We start from the raw sequence: 18,859 nt of genomic DNA, 5'->3' as shown, positions 1-18,859 counted from the left end.
TGTGTTCGTGCCCGTTTTCATTTGTGGTGGCGCGACTATGGGATGAGCATAGAGGCCCTCCTTGTGCAGTTGAGACATGCAGGCATTCCAGATGGGGGTGGGAGAAGAAAAGGAGTCTGAGTGTATGTGTGTGTGTGTGTGTGTGTGTGTGTGTGTGTGTGTGTGTGTGAGTGAGAACAGGCGAGAAAGAGAAGAAGAAGCAAAAGGAGGGGGTGGGGTTTAGTAAAGAGATGTACTGAGTATCGTTTGGATGCTTTAGGCCACTCTGAGGCTGTTTTTGCGTCCCAGATGTGAGAAGGAAGTGCTGTGAAGGAGTGCAGGTCTTCGTCTTTCGTGATCGATGACCTCACTGGTCGAAACGACTGTGGATAATCTGTTGTCATTGCGAAACACATGGCTGCAAGAAGCAAAACTTTTGCTGTGCTCTACAGCACCCTCTGGCTGTCGAGTCCAGACATTGCAGGAGGAAAGTTCTGCAATTCTGCATCAAGTCATCTGAAACCCAGGAGCACTTTTTTTAACCCGTCGCTCTTCTGGCGTATGCTCATTGTTTGCTCAGTGTGTTCGCCGGCGTTCTTTGGTGACGAGTTTGTGAGTGAGGCCAGAGAGTTGCGACGTGAGATGGAACAGGATTCAGGCTGCCGGGGTTGGGTCCACATATGGACGGCCCCTCGCTCCATCTACTCTGCTATTAATATCCGTCCCCGGCTGCAGAATGTAAAACAAGCTTCCGAGCACTGCGCCTGCTGACATTTATCCTCTCTCTCCCGGTCAGGCATGTGTTCTCTCGCAGAGGTAGACACGCATTAGGCCTGTCAGATGTCGCCCAAAATGCCATTTAAATTTCCACTCCATAAAACGTCCGTCCGTGCATTCCAGTCGTTATCCTGCATATGAAGTGCTACGTGTGCACACGTGAATATCAGCTTTCGTTGCATGCGTTTTCGTCTCGACGTAGAGGGACGTTCTATGGAAATTCGTCAGTTAGACTGTGAACGTTGGCTTTTCGAGACGATCGAGTGGTCTTGATGGGTGAAATCGATTGTTTAATATCACTATATTACCTACACCGTTCCTGTCATCAGAGTATCAATACATTATACTGATTATATCATTTATATATACTGAAATAGATCATTATTCGTCCTAAACCTATTCACCATTCTCGATGAGTCATGTCTCGAGTATATTTATCTTTACACAAAAAGTCCAAATCAAGTAAAAAAAAAAATAATAATTTTAGTAATTCTGTAGCATTACACGCTAATGAACTCCAAAGCGCTTTAAAACAAGAGTCGTTAATTAAGGGATCTTTTTTTTTATTATTTATTTATTTTATTTTTTTAAACCTCAGCTGCATCATGTAACAGTCCTAGGGTGTGTAAATTTTTGCACGTATATTGCTTTATTTTGTAATTGTGGTCGTCAAAGTTGAATCATTTGGACCTGAATGTTAACAAATGAAATAAGCATGTTCATGAACACTTTATGTATGAACGTGTTCAGTGGAAAGCCTCATCATCCAGTGGAACACGATAGCGGTTTGGACGTCTGAACGGATCTGCTCGCGAAAATACTTTAATGGCGTTCCGATAACGCGCTTCGTCCCTTCTCGTCGACTTCGTCTCGATAACACGAGAAGGATGCCGAGTCTCTGTTTGCGTTCAGGAACCGTGTAGTCCGACATACCACATAGTCGGGTTCTTTTAGTAACGCGCTGTTTAACCGACCGCTTCGGTTCATGAAGCATCGTGAGGCATATATCTGGTGGAACCTGAAAGGTGGGTTTGTTCCCGCAAACCGCTGTAGGGAGCGGGCGGCACACGTTGCAGCATGTCATAATGTGACTTTCCCTCGACTCGCTACCGTCTGACCCCTCGCAGAGAAAGCCCTCTGCTGTCAGCATGGAGCTTGTACATTTCCTCGAGCTCACGCGGTTCACTGAACTCCACACTCATCAGCTCATTAGCTATAGCGTCCTCAAAGCCTTCTAATTGTACACTTGGATGTTTCTCCAGAACCAGCAGTATGTCGATCTAGAATTATATCTTATTATAACATTTGCTAGCACATAAAGAGTGCACATTATGTAGCTATAATGTCTGGGTGTTTTTTCTTCTCTTAAACAGAATTTATGTGGGAATTGTCGGTCCATTCAGCTTATTTACCTTAGGACGGTGTCTTGGAAACATATTAAACATACTGGGTATTGAAAAGCACAAAGAATAAGAAAAATAATAGTGATACTTATTTCAATTCTGAAATATTGTCATGTAGTACAGGTTTTAGTCTAAGTACCACAAGATGATCTTGTACTAGTAACCAAATAATCTGGCTTTGCTTGCACGTTGTTATTTATCATTGGGGTGGTTTTTTTTTTGGGGGGGGGGGGGGTTCACCCCATCATGTTTCAGTAAGATCATGTAGCCTTAATAGAACAAATGTTGGTGGATGCCAGTCATCTGATTTCGATAAGATCCTTTCGATTTCTATAGGCACATGAAAATTCATGACAAGGGCCCAAACGGTGTCCCAGCCTCGCGTCCCATTTCCCCAAGCAAGCGCCGCAAACCCCCCAAGAGGAAACTAAGTACAGAGGATGATGGAGAGAAAACCAATGAACCACCCAGTAAAAAGGTACGACGCCACAAACGGTCTTATTTTCTATTTGCGGTGGCTTGGATCCTACTTTTTAATACAAAAAAAAAAACCAAACGATAAAGCAGTACGTAACTGCAAATGTGGCTAACATTTTTAAATAAAGAAACATTAGTGAGGACCGAATTGGCGTAAATTCGATTTTGATTTTAATAGTCGATCTTTTATGTTAGGTATTTGTAGTGCACGAATCAGGGGAGCAGAGCCCTGCCAAGCGTGAAGAAGACCTGTTGCACTGTCCGATCTGTTTCAAGACATTCATCTGTAAATATGGTCTGGAGTCACACATGGAGACGCATCCTGACACTGCACTCAGGTAAGTACAGAAATAAATAATCATTCATATACAGTCATGCATTTACCTGGAACTATGTTAATGTTAAGATGGTCTTTCTTGTGCTAGGTGTAACCTGTGTTGTATCACTTTCCGTACCCATCGAGGTCTCCTTCGTCATAATTCCGTTATTCATAAGCAGCTGCCCACAGATCCCAACGGACGACCGTTTATCCAGAGCAACCCTTCGATACCCCTTGGCTTCAGCGATCTGTCCTTCATTGACTTTTCTTGCAGCAAGTTCCCCCAAATTGCACAGGTACAGGTTTGTGTGCACAAATACACAAACGATTGAAATGTTTACGTGTCCTGACTAGGGGAAAAAAAATAATAAATGTTCGAACTTCTTTTCTGCAGGTCTGGTGCGAGACAAATTTGCGACGTTGCGCTAGCAAATTCCATAGGTTTATTTGCGATGTATGCAACAAGGCCTTTCCTCTTCAAGTGTCTCTGGATCTCCACATAATCTCTCATAAAGACAATGACGCCGAACCCCGGAAACAGGAAGATGACACTATTTCAGATACAGCCAAAGATTCTGGAGATTCCAAAGAGATTCCAAAGAGAATTGGATCAGCACCGCTGGAGGCCAGCGTAACTTTAAATGGGAAGAAAGATTTCATGGAGTGCCTTGGTCTTCAGCATTCTTCACTCGCTAAGCCTGAGCAGACTGCGGAGGAGAAACAGCAAGAAATTTTAGACAGCATTCGTTTTATTCGCGTTGAGCCCTCTGCAACAAATCTACCTCAAGAAACCAATAGTAATCTTGGCCTCTGTCTTCTAGATCCTCTCTCTCTTCAAGGCTTGAACAAGGGCAATGGTCTGAGCCTTCTTTCTCTGCAGCCGCTTCAGGGTGGTTTGGTTGTCCGGCCTGTCAGTCAAACAGGAGTAGAACTTGCTGACATCCAGCAAATCCTGAAGATGGCTGCCGCTATGCCATCTCAGATGACTTTGCCACTGCTCCCGAAAGGTCCAGAAAGTCCTCTGCAGGCAGAACCCAAACAAATGACTCCTCTCAAACCCAAGCCGCTGGTGACGCCTCGATCCAGCATGGGAACTTCCACACCACCTCCTCCTGTCATGAATGCCCAGCAAGCCTCTTCAGGTTGCATCAGCCCCAGCTTGCCACCCCCAACAGCCCAACTTCTAATTTCCAAACAGTCCCCAAACACCCCTTCTTCCTCGACGTCTTCCTCGCCTACAAATTGGGAGAACGCACATCTAGTAGGAGACGGCACAGGGGCAACAATCATGACTGCTGGGGATATTAAGCAAGAAGATGTCCAAGGTAAAGAAAAGGATATAAGAACCTCAGGTGGCAAAAAGATCTCAAAGACAGAATATCCGTGTCGGTTCTGTACACAGGTGTTCTCCTTCCCAGGAGGCCTCCAGGCTCATATGAGGGCTCATCACTATGGAGCTTCTCCATACAAGTGTAGCATTTGCACCTACACTGCTCCGGATAACGCCACGTTAATGCGGCATTTACGAACACACAGCGGTGAACGTCCTTATGTCTGCCGCCTTTGTCACTACCCGTTCACAGTCAAGGCCAACTGTGAGCGTCATTTGCGGAAGAAGCACATGAAAAACACTCGAAAAGAGATCGAGAAAAACATCGAGTACATTACCCCATCCTCGAGTGCAAGCGGTTTAGTTGGTGGTACGACACCGGACCTTGTGGATTCAGTTAATAACGGTAACACAGTTTGTCGCTACTGTGGAGAGGATCTGAAGACCTACAGAGCTCTACAGATTCATCTCCGAACTCTCAATGGCTGTCAGAGGAAACCATTTGAATGCCGCCAGTGCGGAGCAGCCTTTCTTGCAAAAAGGAATTGTATCCATCACTTGCTTAAGCAACACTCAGAAGTGCAAGAGAGGGAAATTGAAGATCATATAAACACTCTTGTACCTGTCACAGCTCCTTCTTCTGTCCAGACAAACTCTCCTGCCCAGTCTCAGTCAGGTAAACAGAACCTTAGTACCTTCTCTGAAGCTGCCGTTCAAGACCAGCCCTTGGATTTCTCCAGCAAAACTTTGAAAATTATTCATTCTGATATAAAACCAGAGGCAGCTTCTCCCTCTTTGTCAGAAGACTGCTCCATGGAGCCTATCGACCTGTCTATTCGCAAGGAACCGGAAGGAAAGAAAATAAAGACAGAACAAGTTGATACGACTTCAGTGTATAGCCAGGAGGTCAAAAAAGAGCTTCCTTCCCCAAGTACAGCCAGGTTTTTAGGAAAGGTCTCGGGTGTCCATGCATCCCTTCCAGCATCCATGCCTAGCCTTGCCTCTACTCTGGCAAGTGATATGACCAAGCCCCCCATACGCCTAAAGCCACTGTTGCCGAAACCAGTTGCTGCCTCCAGCACTTCAGAGATGCCACCTCTGGCCTCCATTGCCCAAATCATCTCCTCCGTGTCTGCTGCCCCAGTGCTGCTCAAAACAGGAATAAACTCTGAGAAAAGCGATGGAGCGATGGGTGGTGAAACACTAATTGATAAAAAGTGTTCCAACGGTGTTGCTAGTCCTGGGTCTTCTTTCAGTTGTCCTTCCCTTGATGCATCAAAAAGAAGAGGCAAGAAGAGGCCGTTCAAGGACGAGATCCGTGATTCTACACATGCATCCATCAGTGGGTTTGACTTGGAGTCTAGTGGAGAGTTACCAAGTGTGGAGAAAATGCTGGCCACTACTGATTCCAATAAATTTAGCTCCTTCTTACAGCTGAGGCAAATGGAGCCAGAAAAGGAGAAACAATCTGCGAGTGAAGAGGAGAAGGAAGGAAAGGAAGACAAAGAGAAGGTTCGACCACAAAGCAAAGGGAAGAAGAACGCGTACTCGAACTCGGTGCAGAAGATGAAATGTCCATACTGTCCTCGGGTGTTCCCTTGGACCAGCTCTTTACAGAGGCACATGCTAACACATACAGGTCAGTCGTGCTTTGGTGTGACTCCTTGCCATAATAAACATTTCTTAACCCCATCTAGACCATTAGAAGCAGCGAAAAGTAAACAGTAATGATGTAATGATTTTTCTCTTAGGCCAAAAGCCGTTCCCTTGTCCTGAGTGTGATGCATTCTTCTCCACGAAGTCCAACTGCGAGCGCCACCTTCTTCGTAAGCATGGCATGTCCAATCGCAACACACTGCAGAAGACTGGGTCACACCCAAAAACCAAGGCCGACGAAGGGTCACAGGGAAGTACAGGTATGACCGCCACGACCCGTAAAAATTCTTGCGGGGATATGTAATTGGTTTAAAATTTGTACCAACTAATCCTTAACTGGTGCTCGTTTAACAATTTATTTTGTAGAGGGTGTTTCTGATGCTGAGCCTGCTGTTGTGGTAGATGCTATTGATCCCAAAAAAGAGGACAAAACCACAACAAATGACATGGACTTGATAGAGCAGGCTAAAGACATAGCCACAGAATCACCAGAGTCGAGGAACGATCTAGAGAGCTCACAATCCGTTGAGAACGTTCACACGGACACGGACGACAGTGAGAACGATGATGACTCTCAGAGCAACAAGAGCCTTGATATGAACGTTGCCAGCAAACCAACAGAACTCAAACTCGCAGAAACGCAGCAAGAGCAGCCCAAGGCTGCAGAACCTGCAGTGGAACCAGAGGGTCCACCATCAGAGGAATTTCCTCACACATGTAGTACCTGCAAAAAGACCTTCCGGCATGCGGCCACCCTCAGCCGGCACCAGAAGATTCATTTGCAGGCCAGTCAGAATGAAGATGCAGGAAGGAAAGGAAGAAATCAGCCTGCGGTATCCAGTCAATCTCTTGACACCAGCACCTCGCCAATAAAGGAAGCTGAGCAGGACACGGGTGCGGCTGAGAAAGAGGAGAACAGCAGCGTTGTGGAAAGTGGTGCCGAGGACGAGGAGAAGGAAGGACAGAAAGAGGAAAGAAACGAAGAGGAAGAGGGTGGTTCTTCAGAGCTCGAATCACCAGGAGGTAGACCTGACAAGAGGAAGAAGATCTGCAATGTGTGCGGCAAACGTTTTTGGAGCCTACAAGACTTGACCAGACATATGCGTTCACATACTGGTAAGAATACTTAAGTCTGAATATATAACGTTGATTTTTATTGATTGTGTTGGGGATTTTGGGGAATTTTACTTTTTTGTTTGTGTTTTTTTTTTTCTTTATATTCAGGAGAAAGACCTTATCAGTGCCAAACATGTGACCGGACTTTCACTCTGAAACACAGCCTGGTGAGGCATCAGCGTATACACCAGAAAACCCCAGACGACCGAGGAGCAGATGAGGCTGATGGAGCAAGAGACGATAGTGCTATGGATGGGGACGATCTACGGTGTTCTTCTGGAAGTGACAGTGAGACTGCTCCTGCCGAGAACGAGACGTCCAAGACTGAGAACGGCAAAAAAGCAGAGGAATCCCTAGAGATGGTGGATGATCCTGGGGTCAAAGAAGAGGAAGCAGCCACGGCAGAAGCTTCCAGAGAAGTTCAAACGAACGAGCTTGATGAATTGGATACTAAGGCCCCAGAACCCAAAGATGCAGCAGATCCCAGTCTGAAGGATGACTATGGAGCTGCAGACAAGCCCGTTGTCTGAGACTTGTCGATTCTGTTAATCCTGTGCCATACTTCCATGATCTTACACAAACACTAAAAGACGATGCGAGACGAATCGGACGTCTTCATGCAGACGTTGTAATGCGTGCAAAATGCAAAACTGGAAACTTTCTCTCAATGCCTTAATGATTCTTTCGTTCCCCCAGAGATTTGGATCCACTGCACAGTATCATTTTTAATCAAATGTATATGATTGTGTGTTTTTTAATTAATTCTATAATCCTTATATCAGAATAAATTAGTGTTTTGTATGATAAATCGATGATTTATATTAGCACCATTATATGTATTATTCTTAAATCAATTCCACTTTGATTTTAGTCTTCTTGAGGAGTTTTGCTCAAGTGCCTGAGAGCATATCTCTCTGAACCTTTTTGTTCTGAATAGGCTTCGTTAGGTTTTGGAGGTGTCATTGAAACATGCAGTGGCCTAGTATACTTCTGGTTATCAGTTTGGGTGATCATTGGTCAATGTTTTTTGGCAATATTTGCCAGTTTTTGTACATTTTTTTTTCTTTCTCTCAATGATAAACGATGCTCTCCGGCCCTGCGGTGTGTTGAACATAGAACGTAACTGGTGGTTGAGACAGCGCCCCCTGGTGGTTTGGGGTCTAAAGCCTGACATTCAGACACTGCCTTTAGGCAAAAGCTTGTATTATGTACGCTTGGTTTAAAAATTGGCAAGGATGGAAGCGTTTCCAAATAAGAATACAAATCCGTATGATCTGCTTTCTTCGTGTTCGATGCACTTGATGGATCCGGTGGACGTTTTGGTCCACTTTCTATTTCAGACTTGAGCACGATTGAACTCAAGCCAGGGTTATTACACACAATGCATCAGACAGAAGTGTGCTTTGCAGTACACATTGCATTTAATCCCAATGTGAATCAGAGTCTATTGTATGTTTTAGCGCAGTGATGTTTGTGCTGTGGGTTTTATACTTGAAATCGCCCTGCTGTTTGCCTCGACTTATACAACTGTGCTGTTCACACTGCCTTCTACCTTTTCATACTCGTCTCTTTAGTACCTCTGCAGTTAGCAAATCTAACCTCGTAAACCTCTAATTAGCTGAATGAAGTTTATCTTTAAGACTCAGATGATCAACAACGAAATGCTGCATTTCGGAGCCAAAAACTATGCAACGGACGTGTGCTGATAATCGGATTTACAACATATCGCAAAATTGGTATTTGGGATTTCTAACGTTGCCTCGGGAGGAAAAAATAAAAAGAAAAAAAAAAGCATCATTTCATTTTCGACATAATATCCTCACATGCCTTCCAAATGAACAATAACACAATTCAAGAGTATCGATCAAGTCAGTCTTTAAACTTTAACCCTTCAAAGGCCAAACTGTTCACGTACAGTACAGGGTTGGATTTGAATTTGCGGAAAAACAAATCATTTTTCTACTATGGTGTGTTTTGAGAAATGTGTGCGCTTGCTTGTAGTGTATAGTGTGTATGCGCAGGTCTGTCAAAGATAAGGAGAACACACTGAATATTTTATGTATTTATTGATATGAGTGATCGGAGCTAAGGTGGACTCCCGTTTGAACGCCGAGGAGAATCGGAAACAATGACTGTAGCGCTGAACAATCTTGAAGTTCTTTATATTATATCACTTATTTTATGTCTATGATTATGACGCCTTGAGCTATTTGCCATAGATTGTTTTATTAATGTCTTTTTTTTTTGTTTGTTTGTTTTTGTTTGTCTGTTTGCTTGCATTAATTCAGTTAAATTAAATCAGCCCCCACAGATACACACGTGCATTAACGAAATATATCATTATTATTATTATTATTATTGAAGCCCGAGCTTGAACTAGAAGTAGAGTAGTGAAAATTTTTTTTTTTTTTTTTTTTTTGCATGTCTAATTAAAATGGGTGGTTACTAATTCTTCTTTTTCTCAGGGGCTTTTCAAATTATGCATACTTAAATCATCTGTTTTGTGGGGAAAAAAAAACTCATTTCTGCAGCGAGCTAGAGCGATCACTACAGTTAAAGCATATGCATATGAATGTGAATTCACCTCAATGTTCATCATCATCATCCTCGTCTTCAGTAATTCTGCATGTTTCACCGATTTGTGTTGATCACTGTAAAAACAAACTCATTTGTTAAAGGGATTGCACAAGTTTGTCTCATGTTCGGTTTTAGAAAGGTTCTCTTGTTGATTTTTTTTTTTTTTTTTTCTTTCTGTACATGAGTACTCAAACCTATTTGAAATCATTCAAGCAATAAATATACACTAAGAAAGAGTGAGAAATTAAACAGAGCTCTGTTTTTTGTTTTGTTTTGTTTTGGGTTTTTTTTATTCGTTAAGCTTGGTATGGTTTGTCAGAGGGATGTGAATTTTCATCTATATGCACCATAGAATTAAAAATCTTTTGGTTACAGGATCACAGCACAATACGAAAGTGCATGTCATGACGATATGTGCCACACAGAAAAGCAGGAATTTTGTCAGGATGACAATATTGTACCCGGTGTATATATACATGCTGGATAAGCAAATACACTTATGCAATTATTAAGGGTAGATCACAGGGTCTTATTGGTAACCTGTGACTTGTTTAAGTCACGTTTTATGACTGAGGGTGGTTAAATGTGCCTTTAAGGAGTCAGTTGGCAATTATTGTGGCAATAATCTGTGTTTTAAGTAAGAAATAAAACGAGGTGGTGGTATGATGCAACCGGACGTGACGGGAAGTCCCTGTTCCCAACCTAAAATTGATCATTTTCCTTTTTAACCTATTAAAGTGCTGTTCTATAACCAGCCCCCCCCCCCCCCCCATCTCTCACTCAGTTAACACAACTGAACGTTGTGTCGTAATGTAAAGTAACATCTTTACCATTTTTGCACGGCACTGACACTATATCCAAAATTATGGATGTTTTTGAAAAAATTAGAGCAGGAGCATTAATATCAGAGCTGTTCTTGGGGGTATAATTGCAATTAAATTGACCTAATGTATTCCTTTCCTGCTGAAAAAACAAAACAATAGAAACCCTCATAGAATGTGGTTATAGAATGGTCATAATGGGAATTGTATTGGGTTTAATGGAAACTGTAATGGTCCCTCTGAGTCTCTACTGGTAATCTAATACCTTCTATTGGTGGCATGTTCTGTCTAGTGGATACCATTAAGAACCTACGTCCTTAATACATCCTACAACGTAATGGTTATACTGGGAATTGCATTGATTTTGATGGAACCTATAATGGTTCCTGTGATTCTCTACTGGTAATTTAATACAACCTACTAAGTAATGGAAACCATTTGGTCATGGTTTTAACGGTTAACAGCTGATCGTATTTGTAGTGGAACCCATTAGAATTTCTGTGATTGTTTCTACTGGGGTTTTTTTTTAGCAGGACTGCAGTGAGTATATGTTTCAGGCTTTATGAAACTATTTACTACTGTAGAAGATTAGTATGGATAATAATACACTAGTTGAGACGCCTAATGTTGATTTAAAGTGGCAACAATCAGGTGACGAGAAGTACAGAGTAATATCCGTTTTGTGTTTTGGTCGCCCATGAGATGAGACGTCTCGGCTTCCGTAGTCACGTTGGCGGAAGTGCGTGAGAGTGAGTGGAGCTGGGAGTCCGGCGTGGGTTTTGTGTTTATAACTGTCCGTATTTGTGATTATCATTCCAAACTTTTGTAAATAGAAGGAGGAAGGCATTGCGATGTCGCAGGTCGTCCTCGGACAGTTTGACGACGCAGAAGAATTGGGCAGGTGAGAAAACAGCCGGCTGGTTAGCTTACTGCTAATTAAAGCTACCGGGGGAAATATCCCAAAATGGCGTTGTTGTTTATTTTCTAATGTAGTATAGAAGTGTTTACAAGACCTAATCCTAATCTGTCGGGATTCCGCCTAAGAATATGGCCAAAGTAGGAACTGATGTGCATTTGAGAAACCTTTTTGTGGAGCTATTTAAATTATAACGTAATATTGTTAGCATTACGTAATGACGCAATGCCGTTAACGCTGCGTTATGACGTCATATTGTGTAAGGTAATTGGGGTGAAATGGCAGCAATATTGGCTGTGAAGTGCTCATTTGAAAGTTGTACGTTATCTAAACCAGGGGACGAATAAATGCTACAGAACTAATCAAGATTTATTTTATTAAACTTACTTGAATGTGTACGATACTATTTTGGGTGTTTATTTTAGTCAGAGAGCTTTGTTGTTCCTAAACCACGTGAATACACGTAACAATGACGTGTTGTGTAAACACCTTAACGACCTTAAAATAAATAAATAAATAAAACTTTCACGGACTCCACTTTGATGAACCACGACGTTGATGTTCTGCTCTTCTGCGTAAATGGAATAAATCCTGAATAAATGAAAATAACTTTCCACCAGAAGCCTCTCAGAGAGTCGCTTCGATACCAGCTGATGTTTAAATCTCTTATCAGTATAGTATTGGTATGACGAGGAAAATATCATGCATCGGTTTGAATTTTTCCTCATACAATCGAGCAATTTGTCCTAAGAGTCTAAAGCATCTATTAAAGGTTTGGTGCAAATACAGAGTCAGGATTCATTTACGTTACCCTGCTGTAGAATTTATAATCTCAGACTGCACTGACTGGACCTTGGATTGTAATATTCTCCAGTGACTCAGAGTTCAGCCACGTTACAGAGAAACGGCCATCGCTAGAGGACAAACTCGACGGAGTGACGTTGCGGCCGTTATCTGTAGAGTCTAAAACGCAAAATGATAACGAAGAGGAAGATGATGATGATGAGGAGGAGGAGGAGGATGATGATGATGAATGGGACTGGAAAGGGTCAGCCGGAGGAGATTTTACTAAACGCTACACTGCAATGCGGATGGGGAACAATCAGCAGGTATTTTGTTTGTTTGTTTGTTTGTTTTTTTTTTAGAAATGCTCAGGAAGAGAGAAGCTGTATAACTGTTGTAGCCGTTGGGTATAAATATGTTTATATTTAACGCACTTGTTCTAATATGTTATCATTTCTATAGTAATAACTTGTATGACAGTCGCACCACATGATCTAAGCGTAATAATAAAAAATGTGTTGTTATTTGAGCAAAAGCAGCTGTCAGTAAGGGGATGGTGAACATTTTTGGAAGGAGTCTCTAGGGTCGTCATCTTGTTATCGTGTTGTTTTAAGTCGTGTTCTGTTTCCAGGCAAACAGACAGAGAACACAAAAGTCAGAAAAGCTCTCGACGCCATCCGACAAGGTGCTGAGGAAGTTTGAACACAAAATAAACCTGGGTAAGATCCCTCCGTTCCAATAATTGAGAGATAATGCTAAGTTCTGCGTGCGAATGGTAAGATGTTAAAAAGCATGTTTTCTTTTGATTCGATCTTACAGATAAGCTGAACTACGCCGATTCCGTCATCAACAAAGTCACCGCTATGCAAAGACAGAGAGAAGCAGACACGTCCGTCGTGTTTTTTAATATTCACTCTATACAGATATTATTGATTATCAGAACTCACAGCCTCGTAGGCTGAAGCGTTTTACTTCTGACACTTAAAGCGTCCGTTCTCGTCGCAGGTATCGAGTTAAAGACAAGTCCGATCGAGCTACGGTGGAACAGGTTTGTGTGTTCGGAACTATATACTTGTACTAAAAGCAGTGGATCAGCCAAGACATTTTGCTTTAGAGGTAGGAGGCTAACGTAGCTAAAAACACGCAAGAGGTTGTGGTGTGTATTTTTATTTTATTAAGTGTTTACGCTCCCAAGTAAGAGGTGTAACTCCATCTCACAAGACAAACGGCAAGGATCTACAGTTGTTGTATCATTTGGCGTTTCAGATATTTATTTCAGTTTTATAGTCAATCATTTTAATACATATTTTCTTCCAAACAAACGTTCCCCACTGTTATCGCTTTTGTACAAGCGTCTGGAAGCGTTTGGAAGGGTCTCCTGTGTCGGTGTGAGATTCCTGACACGGGAACGTCTTCATGACTGAGCTTTTCGTCAAGTGAGAATAGGAACTAAATTGTTTAGAGGATGTTTCAAACGGATAAAAAGTATAACGTGTCATTCTTCAGTGATCACCTGTTCTAAACATCGCTGCGATATCCGAGGAACGAAACACTCTGGGACATCCTGTTTGGTTACAGGAACTCCGCTTTGCGCTGGGCCACGTCACACCGTCGTCGTCGATTATTTTCCTACGATAGCACGTCCCCCCCAAATGTTTTATTCCGTACCTTAAAAGAAACAAACATGTCTTCGCTGATCAAATACGTAAGTTGTAAAAAAAAAAAAAAAAATGTCCCACAATTTTTGGCCACTATTGCTTTGAGTTATGCGTTGACGCTTAAGGGAGTTTCAGTAGTGATATTTGAAAATCTTTCAGGTTTTGGACCCCAGGACTCGCATGATTCTCTTCAAAATGCTCAGCAGAGGCGTCATTTCGGGGATTAACGGCTGCATCAGTACAGGAAAAGAGGTTCGATTAAAACTTGACTTCTTCCTGATTTAGAGATGAGGCTGAGTAAACCTGTGCAGTTAAGTGAACAGTACACGATACTAATAAAAATGACTATTATCTAATTATCTAATTTTGCCAGGCCAACGTCTACCACGCGACAACGGCTAAAGGAGAAAGCCGAGCTATTAAGATATTCAAGACCTCCATCCTGCTGTTTAAGGACCGGGATAAATACGTCAGTGGAGAGTTCAGGTGAGACACGGTGACCTCTTTAGTGTTTTTTTTTTTTTTATTTTAGTTATTCTCGTTAGTGCGGTATCTCCAGAACGAGTGGTTGAATGTTTGTAAGATGTGTATGGATTTATCGTTGTTACCAGCAGATGAATCGATTTAGATTTTGGAATGGATCCCAACAGGGTCAAGGTCATACAAATGTCATACAAATTCATAACAAGAAGGACTAGGCTTGACGCTGGCCCCGAGTCCGACCTGTTTGGTTATTTTATGTGTGCTTACAATCGCTGATTTCCTGATGGATCGCTCTTCAGGTTCCGGCACGGCTACTGTAAAGGCAACCCGAGGAAGATGGTACGGACGTGGGCTGAGAAGGAGATGAGGAACCTGATAAGGTTTGCTTTACCAGCTACTTTGTTCAGGGATGAAACGTGATGGAACGATGCATGAAGAAATGACATATTAGCATTACTAGTATCAGTAATAGGCTATGCATAGTCTTAGTCTTATGCTAGCATGCTTGTAAAATGTAAAGATATGCTCCTGTACTACTTTTACCATTCTACCGTCTGAGACTGTCAGTTATTAGATAACCCAGCGGAGGCACGTAATGAGTCAATTAATTACTGTCTTGTTGTTTCAAGACTACACACAGCGGGGATTCCCAGTCCAGAGCCCATCATGCTTCGGAGCCACGTCTTGGTTATGGGCTTCATTGGAAAAGATGATATGTATGTAAACAGTCATGTGCTTAACCTTTGTCACCATTAAAAAAAATAAATAAATAAATTTCGGTCTAAAGTATGTTTCTATCGCAGGCCTGCACCTTTACTAAAGAACGCAGCGCTGTCCGAATCCAAAGCGCGTGAGCTGTACCTGCAGGTCATCCAGAAGATGAGGCTGATGTATCAGGAGGCTCGGCTCGTGCACGCAGATCTCAGCGAGTTTAACATGCTGTAAGTCTCCAGCTTCTTTCATTTATACTGAGTAATTCTGGGTTGCGTTATCGCCTCGGTTAAAAGCCGTGTTTTGCGCCCTGGTTCGCAGGTACCACGACGGAGATGCGTACATTATAGACGTCTCTCAGTCGGTGGAGCACGATCATCCTCACGCACTGGAGTTTCTCCGCAAAGACTGCAATAACGTTAACGGTAGGTGTGATGAGAACGTATCCTGGCGCTTTGGCGTGTAAAAACCACAAATTCGGTATGTATTTGTCCTAAGGAGAAACAAGAAACACCAAGAGAAAATCCGTGAACGAAAGAAATCCTTAAAATAGAGTTTGAAAGAAATAAATTCGAGCTGAATCTTAGTTACAGCCACAGAGGCCACGCCTCCTTCACTGAGTCTTACATACCGAGGCCACGCCTCCTTCATCCTTCTCTAGGGCTTACAGCCACAGAGGCCACGCCTCTTTCACTGAGACTGACAGGTACACAAGCCACACCTTCTTCACTGAGTCTTACACACATCGAAGCCACGCCTCCCTTCATCCTTCACAGAGATTTACAGGCACACAAGCCATGCCTCCTTCACTGAGACTTAAAGCCACAGAGGCCACGCCTCCTTTGCTGGGGCTGAAAGCTGCATAGAAGCGAGCACAAGAGAGAAACTCAAAGCCACGTCTTTTCATCAGCATGTCAACACTGTTTCCGAATTTTCCCCTACACACGGGATTATTTATTTATTTATTTATTTATTTTTTAAAGTAAACCCCAGAACGCTAGTTGAGATGAATGGCTTTCAAATAAGCGTAATTAAGTGCATTATTATTTCCTTTTTATCTCTTTACTTAGACTTTTTCCAAAAACACAGTGTAGCTGTGATGACGGTTCGGGAGCTGTTCGAGTTCATCACAGACCCGTCCATCACCAGCGACAACATCAACCAGTACCTGGACAAGGTCCGTCATTTCATCTCACCACTCGTTTAACGTGTGTATATCCTGCCGTGAGAGTATTTGCTGTGACGTGTTTGTGGTGTGTACCTACAGGCGATGGAGATCGCATCAGCCAGAACAGCAGAGGAGAGATCCAACCAAGACAAAGTGGACGAGGAGGTAATAACATCCTAAACCCCGATTCCAAAACAGTCGGGACGCTGTGTTAAATGTATATAAAAACAGAATGCAATGATTTGCAAATCTCATAAACCCCATATGTTATTCATGATAGAACATAGAAAACATATCAAATGTTTAAACTGAGTAAACATACCATTGTATGAAAAAAAAAAAAAAAAAAAAAGGGTCATTTTCAATTTGTTGGCCACAATACGTCTCTAAAAAGTTGGGACGGGGGCAACAAAAGGCTGGAAAATTAAGTGTTAGTACAAAGGGTTAGCACGTTCGCCTCACACCTCCAGGGTCGGGGGTTCGATTCCCACCGTGGCCCTGTGTGTGTGGAGTTTGCATGTTGTCCCCGTGCTGCGGGGGTTTCCTCCGGGTACTCCGGTTTCCTCCCCCAGTCCAAAGACATGCATGGTAGCTGATTGGCGTGTCCAAAGTGTCCGTAGTGTATGAATGGGTGTGTGAATGTGTATGTGATTGTGTCCTGCAATGGATTGGCACCCTGTCCAGGGTGTACCCCGCCTTGTGCCCGATGCTCCCTGGGATAGACTCCAGGTTCCCCGTGACCCTGAAAAGGATAAGCGGTAGAAGATGGATGGATGGATGGATGGATGGATAAAGAAACAGCTCGAGGAACATTTTGCAACTAATTAGGTTAATTGGCAACAGGTCATATATTAGTGTGAATTTGTGTGTAAGAAAACATTAAATGAAGCTCTATGAAAATGTAATAAAATAATAATAATAATAATAACGTTTCGGATGTAAAATGTGGCATGTGGAAAAATGGCTCCTACATAAGGATTAAAACACTCAGCTGCTGTTTTAATCAAAACCGTCTGACCAATCAGAATAGAGTATTCATCAGCACTGCGGTGTAATATTTCCTTTTTCCTTGTCTGTGTCAGGTGTTCATGAAGGCTTATATTCCTCGTACGCTAAACGAAGTGAGTCATTACGAACGAGACGTGGACGCCATGATGAAGGAGCAGGAGAATAAACAGCATGATAACGTGAGTGCCAGGATTCTGCCTGCGTCTACAGGACCATTTAACCAGGAAATGACTTTGTTTTCACTGTATGTGTGTGATAACTTTGCAATTATGACAGTTTCTGTTTTTTCATATTAGATCCTGTACCAGACAGTGATGGGTCTGAAAAAGGATCTTTCAGGCGTGCAGACGGTAAGATGCTTCGAATGAATCATCCTTGTATAAGTACTGCCTTGAGGGTAAGTCGGATGAAAACCGTAAAAATGCAACGGAAATCAGCAGCCGGAAGAATCCTTTTATTTCATTTTTAATTTTTTTTCTAGAAAAATCCAGACACTCAATTATGTAGAAAAACGATGCATTATTGTGACACCGATTTGCAATAAACAATGCAAAAATAAAAAAATATATATGTATATATAGTTGAGGTCATAAGTTTGCATACGTCTTGCAGAATCTGCAAAATGTTAATAATTTTTTTTAAATAATAAGAGGGATCATAAATGACATTTTGTTGTTTATTTAGGACCGTCCTGAATAAGCTTTATCCGCCTCAGTTGAGCACATGAGTTTTGTTTATGTGCATTTTATTCACATCTCGAATATTTAAAAAAAATAAATAAATTGTGATATCCCAAAATTCACATTCATTATTTTATTATTTTTATTTTTAAAAAAAAAAAAAATTTGAGAAATATTTTCTTGATTACATTTTCAGCTTCCTCTCGAGGCTTGAAAAGAAACTCGGGTCAGATTAAGTACCGAAGTCCACGCTAACGTTGGCCCGACCCTCGAGCCTTCAAGCGGTCACAAACATTCAGATTCGAAGCAGGAAAGCCGTTGAAGATTTAAACTCGCGTCTCCAGCATGACCTTTGACCTTTTCTCCTGTATTTCAGGTTCCTTCCTTACTAGAAGGCTGTGCTGAAGAAGGGAGCTCCGGCAGTGACGAAGAGGAGGACGATGAAGATGAGCAGGAATCTGGAGAAGAGGACACGCAGGAACACGACGGCCAGGACAAGACGCAACCGCTGGACAAAAAAGTACTTAGTTTCATTTCCAGCATCTCTCTAGTGATCCAGGAATACAAAATGGGGTTTATATTAAAAAAATGTTATTATTATTTCCCCCCTCCACAGGAAAGAAAGAAGCTGGTAAAAGAAGCTCAGAGGGAGAAGCGAAAAAATAAATTACCAAAGCACGTGAAGAAGCGCAAGGAGAAAGTGGCCAAGATGAAGAAAGGAAAATGAAAGGGAACTGTCGTGCTCATGCTCATGACCTGACACACACACACACATGTTCTTTATTTAAAAAAATAAAATGATCAATTCTGATATAACCTCCTGTACATCTGATGAATTGGTCAATTAAAACTTTTATAAGGTTGCACCCTCTCTTGGATAATTCTTTTTCTTTTCTTTTTTTCCCCGATATATAATCGGGGTATAGTCGGGGGAATAATATATAATATATATATTATATATATATTTTCCCCGATATATATATAATATCTATATCCT

At 42.1% G+C, this 18,859-nt stretch overlaps 2 protein-coding genes across 5 annotated transcripts in view; both read left to right on the top strand.

Moving 5' to 3' along the window:
- The window catches only part of rreb1b (ras responsive element binding protein 1b), a 39,386-nt gene extending 31,510 nt beyond the window's left edge, over positions 1–7,876 (top strand). For all 4 annotated transcript variants that reach the window (XM_053651187.1, XM_053651191.1, XM_053651188.1 and 1 more), the window contains 7 exons: positions 2,496–2,637; positions 2,832–2,974; positions 3,062–3,251; positions 3,350–5,924; positions 6,037–6,201; positions 6,308–7,057; positions 7,166–7,876. In XM_053651187.1, coding sequence (XP_053507162.1) covers positions 2,496–2,637; positions 2,832–2,974; positions 3,062–3,251; positions 3,350–5,924; positions 6,037–6,201; positions 6,308–7,057; positions 7,166–7,587 — 4,387 coding nt within the window. In that variant the 3' untranslated portion in view covers positions 7,588–7,876. The remainder of the gene's footprint in view (positions 1–2,495; positions 2,638–2,831; positions 2,975–3,061; positions 3,252–3,349; positions 5,925–6,036; positions 6,202–6,307; positions 7,058–7,165) is intronic.
- A 3,299-nt stretch (positions 7,877–11,175) lies between these two features.
- On the top strand, positions 11,176–18,725 carry riok1 (RIO kinase 1 (yeast)). Its single transcript, XM_053652034.1, has 17 exons — positions 11,176–11,356; positions 12,246–12,480; positions 12,786–12,873; positions 12,974–13,043; positions 13,160–13,202; positions 13,972–14,064; positions 14,186–14,298; positions 14,595–14,675; positions 14,925–15,011; positions 15,099–15,236; positions 15,328–15,431; positions 16,077–16,183; positions 16,274–16,339; positions 17,257–17,361; positions 17,479–17,532; positions 18,239–18,382; positions 18,479–18,725. Exons 1-17 carry the CDS (start codon positions 11,307–11,309, stop codon positions 18,587–18,589), a joined length of 1,689 nt encoding a protein of 562 aa, XP_053508009.1. The 5' UTR covers positions 11,176–11,306; the 3' UTR covers positions 18,590–18,725.
- Positions 18,726–18,859: the final 134 nt, after the last annotated feature.

The sequence above is a fragment of the Ictalurus furcatus genome, chromosome 20, assembly GCF_023375685.1.
Source record: "Ictalurus furcatus strain D&B chromosome 20, Billie_1.0, whole genome shotgun sequence".
NCBI classification, from domain to species: domain Eukaryota; kingdom Metazoa; phylum Chordata; class Actinopteri; order Siluriformes; family Ictaluridae; genus Ictalurus; species Ictalurus furcatus.
This window is presented reverse-complemented; position numbering and strand designations above follow the sequence as displayed.